This window comes from Apiotrichum porosum, assembly GCF_003942205.1.
Source record: "Apiotrichum porosum strain DSM 27194 chromosome Unknown scaffold_14, whole genome shotgun sequence".
Taxonomy (NCBI): Eukaryota; Fungi; Basidiomycota; class Tremellomycetes; order Trichosporonales; family Trichosporonaceae; genus Apiotrichum; species Apiotrichum porosum.
The window spans coordinates 227,733-240,173 of NW_021167121.1; the positions used below are offsets into that span (position 1 = coordinate 227,733).

A 12,441-nucleotide genomic window follows, 5' to 3' on the forward strand; every position below is an offset into this window, starting at 1 on the left:
CCGTTGCATTCTTGGTCTTGTCTTATGACGCTAAAAAAATCCTTACGAGGACGCCTCCAGCTCCTTGGCGTGCTTCGCCTTGACCGACTCGATGTCGCCGACCATGTAGCTGGAGCAAGTCAGTAACGAAAAAAAAAAAAAAAAGTGAAAAAGTGAAAAGGGGGAAGCTCCGGAGCCACAATCTCAAGTTTCCAACCCTCTTTCGAGAGCTCCAGACCCTCCTACAGCTCCAAAAACTCACAAACAGGCTTCAGGCACAGCATCGTGCTTTCCATCAAGGATCTTCTCGAGTCAGCATTGTTCTTGTGCAGGTTGATGAAGAAATGTGTCAGCTTACCTCCTCGAAGGCGTCGACGGTGTCCTGGAGGTATGTCAGCCAAAAAGCTCCGAGTGGTGATGGAAACGGAATCAAAAACGTACCTTAAGGCGGACAAGGTGACCCTGCATACCGGTGAAGACCTCGGCGACCTGGAAGGGCTGCGACATGAAACGCTGGATCTTACGGGCACGCTGAAGGTTGATGTTAGTAGATGTTGAGCAAGTGCCACACTGTGGCGGATGTGGCACGTTGTGGCGGTGACGGAACCAAATTTATGTGGGGGGACAAAAGTGTGTCCCCGCTCCTTAAATGCGGCCCGCCACCAAACAACCACGTTCGTTAACGTACCTCGACGGTGAGCTTGTCCTCCTCGGAAAGCTCGTCTGGGGGAGGTGTCAGCATGTACTTTGAAGCAAACTGCTGCAATTAAACTAACCCATGCCGAGAATGGCAATGATGTCCTGGAGCGACTTGTACGACTGGAGGATCTGCTGGGTGCGGGTAGCAATGTCGTAGTGGCGCTGGCCAACAATACGGGGGTCAAGCATACGCGACTTGGAGTCGAGGGGGTCGACGGCGGGGTAGATACCGAGCTCGGCAATCGAACGCGACAGGACGGTGGTGGCGTCAAGGTGCGCGAAGGTGGTGGCGGGGGCGGGGTCAGTCAGGTCATCGGCGGGGACGTAGACGGCCTGGACGGAGGTAATGGAACCCTTCTTGGTGGTGGTAATACGCTCCTGCATACCACCCATGTCGGTGGCGAGAGTGGGCTGGTAACCGACAGCCGAGGGGATACGACCGAGAAGGGCAGAGACCTCCGAACCGGCCTGGGTGAAACGGAAAATGTTGTCAATGAAGAGAAGGACGTCCTGGCCCTCCTCGTCACGGAAGTACTCGGCGATGGTGAGGCCGGTAAGGGCGACACGGGCACGGGCTCCTGGGGGCTCGTTCATCTGGCCGAAGACTGTTTATCATGTCAGCCCCGAAAAAAAACGGAGAAAGATTCGCGGATGATTTCCAAGCGAGAAATCAAACACGGTTGGTTACTCACCAAGGGCGACCTTGGAGGCACCCTCAAGGTTGATGACACCCGACTCGCGCATCTCAGCGTAAAGGTCGTTACCCTCACGGGTACGCTCGCCGACACCGGTGAAGACGGAGTAACCACCGTGGGCCTTGGCGATGTTGTTGATGAGCTCCTGGATAAGGACGGTCTTGCCGACACCGGCACCACCGAAGAGACCAATCTTACCACCACGGGCGTAGGGGGCAAGGAGGTCGACGACCTTGATACCGGTCTCGAGAACCTCAGCCTCGGTCGACTGCTCGACGAACGCAGGGGGGTCGGCGTGGATGGGGCGGGTAGCGGTACCCTTGATCTCACCACGCTGGTCGATAGCCTGACCGATAACGTTCATGATACGGCTAAAAAGAACTGGTCAGTGACGATCGCCGGCGTTTATCAAAGTGATAGGAGGAAAAATAAAACCTACCCAAGAGTCTCGGGGCCGACGGGGATGGTGATGGGGGCACCGGTGTCGACGACCTTCTGGCCACGGATGAGACCCTCGGTACCGTCCATGGCAATGCAACGGACGGTGTTCTCACCGAGGTGCTGCGAGACCTCGAGGACGAGGCGGCCGCCCTCGGGCTTGGCCTGGCCCTCAGTGAACTGAACGTCAAGGGCGTTGAGGATAGGGGGAAGCTCCTCCGAGTCGAACTGAACGTCGACGACGGCACCAATGATGGTCTTGATGGCACCGGTCTGGAGGTTGGCGGGGGTAGCGTACGAGCGGGTCTGCTGGACTGTTGGGGATGTTAGTAGATGCGGGTAGGGGTTCCTTGGCTTTTGAACACGTAGCCCAAAAACCCTGGGTTCGAAAAACCCGAACACAGTGCGATGGCCGCCTAAAAACGACGTTGCAACGCGTTGAACGATGCGGTCACACTGCAGGGCGATGGGCGACGTGCTCTTGGTGAAGCAGATGCTTCTAAGCCTTGCTACTCACCCTGCTTGGAAGCAACGGTGGGGCGCGAAGCCTGGACGCGGGCCTCGGGGAGGGCAGCGGCAGTCTTAGCGGCGGTGGTGAAGAACGCAGCGTTGGCGCGAGCGGTCTTGGCGCCGCTGCGACGGGCGACGCGGAGGGCAGAGCGGGTGACGAGAGTCATGTCGCCGAGTTTTGGGAGGGGGAGGAGGAGGGGGATGAGAGGGGAGTGAAGATGCAGAAAGAGGAGGGAGATGGAGCAATGGGGCCAGCGAGTGGGAGGGGGGGGACGGGGGCTGGGCGGACAGCGCGGGTGGCTTCGGAGCGGTGGCCCTCGCACCGGACGGCCCAATAGTCCGTCAAGGTGGGCCATCCACCCAATGGGTATCGCTTGCTGCCAGCGGTGAAAATCGGCATTACAACAGTCGCAAAGGTCCTCGATGTGGCATCGTCGCCGCGTAGATGGGACGGCCTGATAAGGTCTGTGGCCTTTGTCGATCGCGTCCGAGATTTCCAGAGTCACGGCCGGTGGTAGCGACAAGGTCAGAAGAGAGCACACCCGTCTCGACCTTGTTCGTTGACCACCTCCACCACCACCACCACCTCCTCGGCCATGTTCCTCCGCCGGCTCTTCTCCTCGGTGCCGGCTCGCACCAACACCGGCGTCGCTAGCATCGCTGGCAACCCTTCCTACCTTCCCAGCGCCTCCCTCCCCCAAACACTTCTGCGGCATATTGACCGTGAAGTCCGGATCGCCAAAGAAGACGCTGCGAAGTCCGGTATCGAGTTGACATCGCCGCTCAACATCAGGAACCCCTTCCTTGTCCACTCGCACAAGAAGCTGATTCCGGGTCTGTGAGTAGAGTTGTTCTCCGGCGTTTTTGTTGTTGTTGTTCAAACGTTTGGGTTGTTTCGCGGCTAACCGATACCTTAGGCGTCATGACATTTCGGTCGACGAGATGACCTCGCGTATCCAGATCCCCATGGTGTTCCCCGTTCGGAGGCAGAAGAAGCTCTTGAGCCAGTACCCCGCCGAGGTCCTGCCACCATCGCCCACGAACCCTCTCAAGTCCAACCTCCCTATTCAGCTCGCCGATGGCACTGTTGTCGCGTGGGTTGGCGAGTGGAAGGAGGCGGTCAAGACGAGCCTGTACCCCAGGCGCAAGAAGATGTTCAAGGGCACCACCGCGGAGCGCACGCGCCGCACACGTGACGCCCAGCGTGCGGAGCGTATGGCCGGAATGGAGAAGCGCGTTGCCGACTGGAGGGAGGTAAGTCAGAATGCAGTGGGATGGTGCTGATAGGAAACAGACTAAGAAGGCGGAGAAGGCCAAGGCCAAGTCGTCGCTGCCGTTCTAAGGGGTCCTCAACTCATGTAATATGCATCATTCATCAGCACACACAGAGTGATGCCCCGGGTCTGGGAGTGCTAAGAAAAGTGGCGCCAGGAGGACGAAATCGCCACATTGACGAGAAACATACAACGCCTGGAGACGCAGTTTTCGACGGCGCCAAGTGTGTTTCTCCTTGGCACCAAATGAGCACAACGGGTCTGCGTCAAAACAGAGAGATCCGCACATGCTGTTTTGCATACGACACACTGGTACACTGGTACACTGATCGCCTGCGAAGGGGGTCCTGCGTGGGACTGATCAGCAAGAAGACTCCCACGGTCCACAAGCACGGCCCACGGACAATGAACGCTGCGGCTTCTGTCTCATCACTGACCGCACTGACCACTGGCCACTGTATCACTGGTCTCCCTTCTTCCCCATCCTCCTTCTTTCTTCTCATCTCTCATCCCACAACCATCCATCCAGCACGCAGGCCAATCCGACCACAACATCCCTCTGCAACCCACAACATCCCTCTGCTTTGGAGCCAAGACGCTGGTGTGGATGACTTGAAGGTAAGAGCCCTAACTCGTCAACTCTCCTGGGCCCAGCGCCCGTCACTTGCTTCCAGCGACGACTTACACTCGCATTAGCACTCTACTGCCCTTCACCTCTACCACTTTCCTTCCCTTCGCCGATCACACCTCCTGGTTTTCCCCGCACAGCATCTCTCAAATGCCACTGCGTTACATAATTCCACTCTGGGAGAACACCGTTGCGCAAATCCACGACGATGGACGTCTAAAGGAACTCAAGCCTCCGACCCCTCTCGCTCCTTTCCCCTACGAGTTTCGCGGCGTTGACTCTCGAGCCGATATGATCCAACTGGTCCTTTTCTGGGCTCCACATCTTTTGGGAGAGAATTCAGCCCTTTTCAGCAAGAAGCTCCCAGTGCTCCCTCCGAAACTCGTCGAGGCCCTCGAGGAGGCGGAAAAGATAAAAGAATACATGGTCAACAAAGACAACTATCGCACCTTCATGCTCAACCCCCTCGTTTACGAACTGTGGGTCAAAGTGAGGGACAGTGTCGAGTATGTCCGTGGTACTTTGAACGAGGTACAGGCCGCCGCCCAGCACCAGGCGGTAGACGTTTCCAACCCACCAGTCGATGCCACTCTCGCCCGAGTGTCCACGGGGACGGTCTGCACCACAGCGTGGATCTCTCTCCCAACGCTGGTTCTCAGCGCTGTCGAGTGGGAGCGGAGGCAGCGCTCCAGGAACGAGTGGACGCGCGACAGCCTTATTGTTGTTATAAGCGAATGTCGGCTGCCGGCTCTCGTGGTGGTGCAGGAATTCGAGGTCGAGGATGACGAGTACAGTGACGGCACGCACAAGGTGTGGCGCCGTCTCATTGTTGAAACGTTGACTGCATTCAACGATCGCCTCCCAACAATTTCAGGTACTCCAGTTCAACTGTGGACTTGCAAAAAGTGGGTAGCCTAAAGCAGACGGACAAGATGGTTTGCTAATGAACAGTCTCGCCATCCACTTCGCAGAGCGCGAAGCACTGTTCGCGCTCTTCAAAATATCTCCGAGAATCCGAAGCGAAATGTTCAATGCTTTCAGATTCCCTTCCCCTCGAATTGACGTGCCCGCTCCGTGGGCACAAGTTGAGCGTGCAATGGATGTGTACATCGGTACAAACGAGGCCCAAGCGAGGGCCATCCTCGCGATTGAAGATGACGGGTTTCATCTTCTCGAAGGGTGAGCTCTCTCCCTTGGCCCACTGCAGTGTGTGGCTGCTTACATCGATTCAAGGTTTCCGGGCTCCGGCAAAACGTACACGGCCAGCTACCTGGTCGGCAAGTTGATCTCCTCGTCTCCACCGGGGACCAAGATCCTTGTGACCGCTCCTGGCCACAAGGCTCTCGACAGTATCTGTCGGGCCCTAATGGCAGGTATCCCTTCGTCGACAGGAGAGAATTTTGTTCCCAACATCGTTCGCCTGGGCGACCGTGAGGTCATGGCCGAATCGGTGTGGCCAAGATCACTGGGGGCGTTGGTCGAGACTCGACTGTCCCACGCAGAGGCGGAACTCAACGCCTTGATTACCGATGCTGCCAACATATGCGACAAGCTTGGCGCGCTTCGTCGCCAGATGGTCCAGCTGGGCGACAGCAATCCCAGGCACCACGACCTCGTCCGCGACTGCGCGACCCTCGAGAAGCAGCACCAGGAGGCTCTCTCTGAGGTTAAAAAGTCCAAGCTGTCCCTCCAGAGGCGGAAGCGGGCGGTCGTCCAGGAGGAGATTGCCGTTCTGGCCGATCCCAGTGTCGACGTGGTGTGCTCGACCCTCGCCTCATGTGCCAAGAAGGCCTTGCGCAGCGTTGGCTTCCACACTCTTATCGTCGACGACGCAGCGAGAGCCAGCGAACTGGACACACTCATTGCACTGGGCCTCGGTTCGCGCCGAGTGGTTCTTGTGGGTGACCGGAATCTCCTACCGCCTCCCATTTTCTCGAGCAACTGCCAAGTCAAGGGTTACGACAAAAGCCTGTTTCACCGTCTAGCACCTAGCCACCATGTGCCGTACCTCGAGTAAGTAGGAATGTCGTGCATATTCGACATTCGTGACGTGCTAACAATGTAGCGTTCAATACCGCATGAACCCAGCGATATCCAAGCTTCCCGCACTGATCTATGGTCACGCCTCCTCCCTCCTTCCTCGCAACGACCACACGAGTCACCAAGTCCAAGACGCTCCTGGAATGGCAATCGCCCGTCGTGCCGCATGGCACAACGAACCCAGACTGGGGGCATCCATGTTCTTCCATGTCTTGGGTAAAGAGGTCGTTGTCGACTTCACGTCCTTTAAGAACGAGTCTGAGGTGAAGGCGGCAATCGAGCTCTACAGGTTGATCTGCCACACCACCAAGTCCCTTGGTTCAAAGCCCTCTGTCGCCATTCTCTCGTTCTACTCGGGGCAAAACGAGTGCATGAAGAAATCGTTTCTCAGCGAATTCGGCTACGACCGGATCCAAGACATCCAGTGAGCTTGCACCAAAACTGCCAAAAGTGACTCTGACAGACATAGGTTTCCAACCGTCGATGGTTACCACGGCCAGGAAGCTGACATCGTAATTCTGTCAACCGTCCGCACCAAGGCGGTCGATTTCCTGTCAACTGCCCGCACCATCGTGGGGCTCACCCGCGCCAAGTACTCGCGCTTGGTCCTGGGATCCACTGATGCCCTGCAAAAGAATGGTAACTGGCAGCAGCTTATCCGGGACTGCAAGGGCGGGCAGTATGTGTATGACTTTTGAGTTCGTTGAGTGGGGTGGAACTGCAGAGTCTCGCTGGCTGACATTTCACAGGGGCGGCACCTTCCAGCTTTGTACAGAGAAATGGGCCGATCCGAAGGATGAGGAGCAAGAAGTGAAGAGTGAAGCTTAACTGTGAAGCAGTGGTTGTAGTAGAGCGTATCTTGAGAGACACCCACCGCACCCCGACTGTTTTCAGAGCGTCCCCACATGTATCTCGATTTGACCGTAATGTTGCGTGCAGGAGGGTCACATTCACACGCTGCCGACGCTGTACCTCCTGAGACCCATATCAAGAGAACTCTGTTAGTTCTAGGACCGTTATCGTCAAGCTGTATGCATGCATACAGTGGTCGAAAGGTGCAATGGCTGGGACCTGGCTGGCAAAAGCATGCCACTGGGACAAGTGCCACGTTCCGCGTCCTCCCGAAACGCCCAAATCCCCGGCAGTGGTCCTGGGTGGTGAGCAGGCCTCAACCACTCACGGTGCGGGTCATTGGAAGGGAGCTGGTCGGAGGAAGGTCCCGAGAGGAGCTCAGCAGCGTTGAGGGCAGTGAACTCGTCTGAACAACCCACCACTCTACAGCAATCAACATGGTTCTCCTGGGCGGCCCCACCGGCATCTCGTGAGTCGCACAGACGACATGCACTGTGGTTATCGTCAACTGACTGTCCTTCTCCTCGTTTCCGATACTCGTCTACACCTCCTCGCGCGTGCACACCCAATTCGTCTCCACCTTGCCATCGACACAATCCACATCTCATCCGTCCGGTCCTCCTCTCGCGTCCGCGTCATTGCTGCTGCACACCTACGCTCTACTGTGCCCCCCTCCCCTCGCGCTTTACCTCATCCCTATCCTCTTCGACATCCTCCTCGTTCCACCATGCCTTCGGACCACTGTCCCGGTTGTCCATTCTGCCACCATCCCGAACCGTGACATTTGTCCTTCGTCATTGCCCTCCCCACTCCCTTCATGCCTCTCCTACGTCGACGTCCTTGACTCTCGCTCTTTACCGGGATCCTCGCGTACAGGCTTGTCTCGCAGGTCAAGGCCTTCGGCCTCTACAACTTCCTGAAGCCCGTCGCGAACGCCTACGCTCGCGCCGCTGGCTACCGCAAGGTCGGCCTCAAGTACGACGACCTCCTTGTTGAGGAGCGTGACGACGTCGCCAAGGTGAGAAGAGATGGCGCCCGGGATTGGGCAGATCGACCTGGAGCGAGCGGAGGAGATTGCGGGCAAGGGAGAGGGCAAGGAAGATGAGGAAAGCATGGACTGTTGAAGGTTGGAGTGCTGCCGGTCCGAGGACACAGTACCCGACTTTGTTGTGTCGCAGCACTCCTGTCTGCCGATCTCAACTGCTCTCAGCGTCCCCGACCCTTCCCACCTGGAACACAGTGCCAGAGTTCCCGCAGCGTCCGCTCGCCTGGCCGCCCGCCCAGCCAACCGCAAGCAACAACACTAACACGTACACAGGCCATCTCGCGTCTCTCGGCCCAGGAGTCCTACGACCGCGTGTACCGCTTCCGTGTTGCGTTCCAGCAGGACCTCATGCGCCGCCCTCTCCCGAAGGAGCAGTGGGTCAAGGCCGAGGACGACGTCCGCTACCTTACCCCCCTTGTCGAGGGTGTCAGCAAGGAGATCCAGGAGCGTGACAGCTGGGACACCGTCGAGGTCGAGCGCAAGGCTATTTAAATTCACGTAGCTTATCTAGAGCCAAACCCCCCTACCAACCCCCCCTACCTACCCAACAACCCAACCCACATGCAAAATTCCGCAGTAAGCCGGAGTAGTGAAGCCAAGCAACGCATGTAGCATGAGAGAGTTCGCATCGGTCTCCTGGTCTCTAAAGTGCCCGCAAGAGTTGTGGTCTAGACTTCCTCTGTACGCTCCCTGTTGAGCCCCTCGTGCTCCTCATACGCCTCACGCTCCTCGAGCGCGACCTCGTAAGGAGGCTTGGCGCCGTAATAGATCCTCTGGGTGAGGACGGCAACGTCCCAGCAGATCGTCATGATGCCGGTCACCTTGAACTGGAGGGGATTATGGCGGAGAAAGTAGTATACCGTCCTGAGAACGTCAGCTGGAACCGGCGCGTGTTGTACACCTAGCACTCACTTGAACGAGTCTCCAAAGACCCAGCCGGCGAGTGTACTCGAGCGGAAGCCGTAGCACGACTTGCGGCGGTAGTTGGAGATGAACTGCGGGATCGGGAGGGTGGACTCTGTGCGATGTTAGCTCTGGAGACGTTACGTCGGAGCTACTCACCAATCGTGAGCGCAATGAAGCCAAGTCTGATTGTTAGCTATAAAGTCTATCTGCTAGCCGTACGCGTTGATAAACCTAGAGTGTCAGCGTAGCATGGAATTCAGCGTGCTCACCAGCTGAATCGCCCAAGAGCCATTTGCAATATCGTAAGAAGCAAAATCAAGGCCGCGAGGAACTCGAGGTAGCTGCCGAGCGTGGGCCACTGCCAGAACCCCAAGGGGCGGCTATAGCCCGGAGACGACAGCGCAGTCTCCACTTCGTCGCCATTGTCATCGCCACTGCCGACTGCGCGGGCACCCTTGTGAGGGGCGTAGTACAGGCAGATGTACAGGAGGACCAGCTGGGAGATGATCAGGAGGATGGATTGGACAAGGAGAGCTGTTATGTTAGCGTCTGCAATCTGGCGTGTCAACTGACGAGTCTCAAAGCGTGCGCCGAGCCAGAAGAAGATGCGGACAATGTTGGCGATAATGACTACGCCGCAGACGTCTGTCGCGTCAGTCCATGCGGTGGTGCCGTGGGGGTGGATATGTACCTTTGGAGAAGCCAGACGAGTCCCTGCATGTCAGCTAGACACTCGATAGCATTAAATCGAACCTCTTCCTGATAATGCTGACCGCCTGAAATGTCAGCTGTGCAGCGACACGCATATGACAGCTTACCTGGTCGACGTAGACCAGCGGCGGGCTGCGCGATAGGTGGTCAGTGAGCTGAGACTTTGACACGCAAGTGCGTGCACGCAAGCTTACCCAACGGCCATGCCTACTGAGGCAACAGTAGCGACGATGCCCATGATGCCAGTGGCTAGAAGGTTAGCGTGGATGATGAGTTAGTGGGAGGAAAGGAGGTAAATGTGGCCGAGTTCATGATTTCACAACAATACGGCTTTCGGCGGCCCCGCACAGATGCAGCAATGGGCACTCGGAACCAAGTCCACTTCCCATCTCCTGTCATTCCGCCTCCCTTTCCTTACCATCTCTCCCAAACACTCGCACATCTGAACGACCATGGCTACTCAGGTGCCCCCGTCGACCAAGCTCACTCCAGAGCAGTACAGGCCCCTCCCTCCAGCGGCGGAGCTGTACGAGCCCGAAGACTACAAGGAGGCGTTCAGCGTGCACAAGGTGGGTTCGTCTGCGATGTAAACGCTAACCCATGCAGTCACACAAGAGCATTAGCAAGGTGTGTTCTTTATCATCCAGTGCAGCAGTCCGAGAGCGGCAGCTGTGCGAAAGCCACCTATTGCGGATCTCCTCGCTGTCACATCTGAACCTCTGCAACGGTTGCCTTTGAAGGACGCTGACCTCCAGTTCTCCGACCCTTGCAAGAAGGCCTCCAAGGCGTCGCTCCAGTGTCTCGAGCAGACGCACTACAACAAGGGCGAGGTGAGTTGCGGCAGCATGTAATGACGCGTTCAACTGACACACATACAGTGCTACGAGTACTTCCTGGCGTACCGCGAGTGCAAGAAGAAATGGGTACGGCTAGGTCGTTGTGACCGTTAGCTGACCATCTCTAGCTTGAGCAGCGAAAGCAGGACCGCCTCAACGGTGTTAGCTGAGATCCCAACTTGGGTGCCATTTAGCTCGCCGCTGTGCTGGATTACAGGCGCGAGGAAAGGAGGCGGAGCGGCTGGCGAGGACGCAGTGACGAATGAGAGGGCGGTTGAGCGTCGTCATTGGCAGGCGGGGACAGTCTGCTCCAGCGACACGACAGCTCGACAGGCTCGAAGAGGAGACAAGACAGCAGGAAAAGAAAAGCAGAAACAAACCACCCACGCGCACCCTCAGCGGGTCGCCTTACACCCAACTCAAACTCTTATGCACTAGTACAACACACTGCATTCGTTGGCTGAGAACCATCTACCAACGAGCGAAATCAATATAGTAGTTGAGGCAATGTTTACTCGAGCTTTTCAAGGTAGTCGAGTCGTTCGAGGACGACTGTCTTTGACGTCTCCTCGATCTCGCCTGCGAGGAACACCTCGTCGAGGATGGCATACACCTGAGAGGTCAGCGCCGGCCTGCACTACTGTGCTCTTACCTTGTAGAAGGAGAACACGAGGTCAAGTTCACACACGTTCTGGAAGAAGGCGTCTGGGAGTGTCAGTACGACGAGGTTGTGAGGAGGTTCATTTGGATGTGGGACCCAAGAGAGGAGCCAGCTTGTCGTACGAAGCGCGTGCGGAAGCTGGCTCAGCAACGCTCAGACCACGAACGCGTCGCGCCGGTGCGGACAGAACCAGAGGACACTCACCAAGCACTTCCACAAAGAGGTGGATCGCCTCGAGGTACGCGAGCTCGTTGTCGTTCGAGTCGACGCAGACGCAGAAGAAGAGACCAGCGTAGCGGCGGTAGACGATCTTGTCGTTGCGGAACTGGCGATGTCAGCCGACGGCTCAATGGTCGCGACGGGTGGTGGAGGGACTGTTGCACTCAAGTTCCAGGCCATGGGGGGGAGGCAGCAGCTGGGGCGCATACTGGAGCGTCCACTCGCGGCACATGTTCGCTCGCCCATCGTCCCCCCAAGTGGGTCTGCGACGGACTGTTGTGCTCACAACGCCGAGGGCAGACGTCGCCATTGCCGACAGCAGTACCCCAGCCGGTACCACGTCCCCACAGTCCGCAACCCAGTCCCAAGGACCACCTCCCTTCGCGCTCAATCTGCTCACCTCGACAAAGTTGGACTGGTACTTCTGGTCTCTGGGCGCGATGAGACGGTGCACCTCGCCGCGTAGCCTGACCTGTTGGTCTATGTCAGCTTATCTGCGGGTGAATCCAAAAGCGCAGCTGTAGACGCACCTTCTCGTCGTCCTCATATGGCGCATACCACTTTGACAGACGGGTTTTGCCCTGCCTGTTCTGGACGAGAATGAACTTGATCATTGTCGAGGAGGTTGAGTGGTTTAGGGAAGGAGCTGTAAGGAGACGCCGAAGTCGCGGTGCTGGTGGTGTGGGGTGCGGGCACGACTAGGTTGTGATGGAGTAATTGATAGTGTGCACGTCGTGCAATGGCGCAATGGGCGGGGTCGTTACTGGGCTTGCTGAGCAGAGGAGTAGAGATGGATGGACGGACGGGTGGTTATGACGATGTGGAAGTGTCCGGCCAAAGGGACAGAGGGCGGCGCGCGTGGGCCGTGTCGCTTCAAGCGCGTGATGCACAGGAACCGCGAATCGCCACCTAGTGTGCCCCGCTGAGGGAACCCAACTCATTCTCTCC

At 57.4% G+C, this 12,441-nt stretch overlaps 7 protein-coding genes across 7 annotated transcripts; 4 read left to right on the forward strand and 3 right to left on the reverse strand.

Moving 5' to 3' along the window:
• Nucleotides 1–42: 42 nt before the first annotated feature.
• Nucleotides 43–2,488, reverse strand: ATP2 (atp2, beta subunit of the F1 sector of mitochondrial F1F0 ATP synthase; the record flags this gene model as incomplete). The annotated part of the gene is made up of 9 exons (XM_028618578.1): nucleotides 43–109; nucleotides 242–282; nucleotides 338–361; nucleotides 421–510; nucleotides 668–702; nucleotides 756–1,283; nucleotides 1,371–1,744; nucleotides 1,813–2,125; nucleotides 2,329–2,488. The coding sequence occupies 9 exons, from the start codon at nucleotides 2,486–2,488 to the stop codon at nucleotides 43–45; spliced, it is 1,632 nt and encodes a 543-aa protein (XP_028472945.1).
• A 429-nt stretch (nucleotides 2,489–2,917) lies between these two features.
• On the forward strand, nucleotides 2,918–3,663 carry EHS24_002859 (uncharacterized protein; the record flags this gene model as incomplete). Its single annotated transcript, XM_028618579.1, has 3 exons — nucleotides 2,918–3,159; nucleotides 3,239–3,575; nucleotides 3,616–3,663. 3 exons carry the CDS (start codon nucleotides 2,918–2,920, stop codon nucleotides 3,661–3,663), a joined length of 627 nt encoding a protein of 208 aa, XP_028472946.1.
• Nucleotides 3,664–4,000: 337 nt separating this feature from the next.
• On the forward strand, nucleotides 4,001–7,091 carry SEN1_2 (DEAD-box type RNA helicase; the record flags this gene model as incomplete). The annotated part of the gene is made up of 7 exons (XM_028618580.1): nucleotides 4,001–4,213; nucleotides 4,446–5,128; nucleotides 5,175–5,402; nucleotides 5,457–6,236; nucleotides 6,289–6,687; nucleotides 6,733–6,942; nucleotides 7,013–7,091. 7 exons carry the CDS (start codon nucleotides 4,001–4,003, stop codon nucleotides 7,089–7,091), a joined length of 2,592 nt encoding a protein of 863 aa, XP_028472947.1.
• A 461-nt stretch (nucleotides 7,092–7,552) lies between these two features.
• QCR7 (Cytochrome b-c1 complex subunit 7) lies at nucleotides 7,553–8,652 on the forward strand (the record flags this gene model as incomplete). The annotated part of the gene is made up of 3 exons (XM_028618581.1): nucleotides 7,553–7,584; nucleotides 7,992–8,133; nucleotides 8,434–8,652. The coding sequence occupies 3 exons, from the start codon at nucleotides 7,553–7,555 to the stop codon at nucleotides 8,650–8,652; spliced, it is 393 nt and encodes a 130-aa protein (XP_028472948.1).
• A 176-nt stretch (nucleotides 8,653–8,828) lies between these two features.
• Nucleotides 8,829–10,015, reverse strand: EHS24_002862 (uncharacterized protein; the record flags this gene model as incomplete). The annotated part of the gene is made up of 10 exons (XM_028618582.1): nucleotides 8,829–9,024; nucleotides 9,073–9,178; nucleotides 9,223–9,248; nucleotides 9,286–9,297; nucleotides 9,336–9,600; nucleotides 9,640–9,711; nucleotides 9,758–9,780; nucleotides 9,820–9,842; nucleotides 9,885–9,909; nucleotides 9,972–10,015. 10 exons carry the CDS (start codon nucleotides 10,013–10,015, stop codon nucleotides 8,829–8,831), a joined length of 792 nt encoding a protein of 263 aa, XP_028472949.1.
• A 214-nt stretch (nucleotides 10,016–10,229) lies between these two features.
• COX23 (Mitochondrial copper homeostasis protein) lies at nucleotides 10,230–10,783 on the forward strand (the record flags this gene model as incomplete). Its single annotated transcript, XM_028618583.1, has 5 exons — nucleotides 10,230–10,346; nucleotides 10,384–10,404; nucleotides 10,533–10,607; nucleotides 10,656–10,700; nucleotides 10,742–10,783. 5 exons carry the CDS (start codon nucleotides 10,230–10,232, stop codon nucleotides 10,781–10,783), a joined length of 300 nt encoding a protein of 99 aa, XP_028472950.1.
• A 341-nt stretch (nucleotides 10,784–11,124) lies between these two features.
• APS2 (AP-2 complex subunit sigma) lies at nucleotides 11,125–12,107 on the reverse strand (the record flags this gene model as incomplete). Its single annotated transcript, XM_028618584.1, has 5 exons — nucleotides 11,125–11,226; nucleotides 11,266–11,318; nucleotides 11,479–11,599; nucleotides 11,894–11,965; nucleotides 12,024–12,107. The coding sequence occupies 5 exons, from the start codon at nucleotides 12,105–12,107 to the stop codon at nucleotides 11,125–11,127; spliced, it is 432 nt and encodes a 143-aa protein (XP_028472951.1).
• Nucleotides 12,108–12,441: the final 334 nt, after the last annotated feature.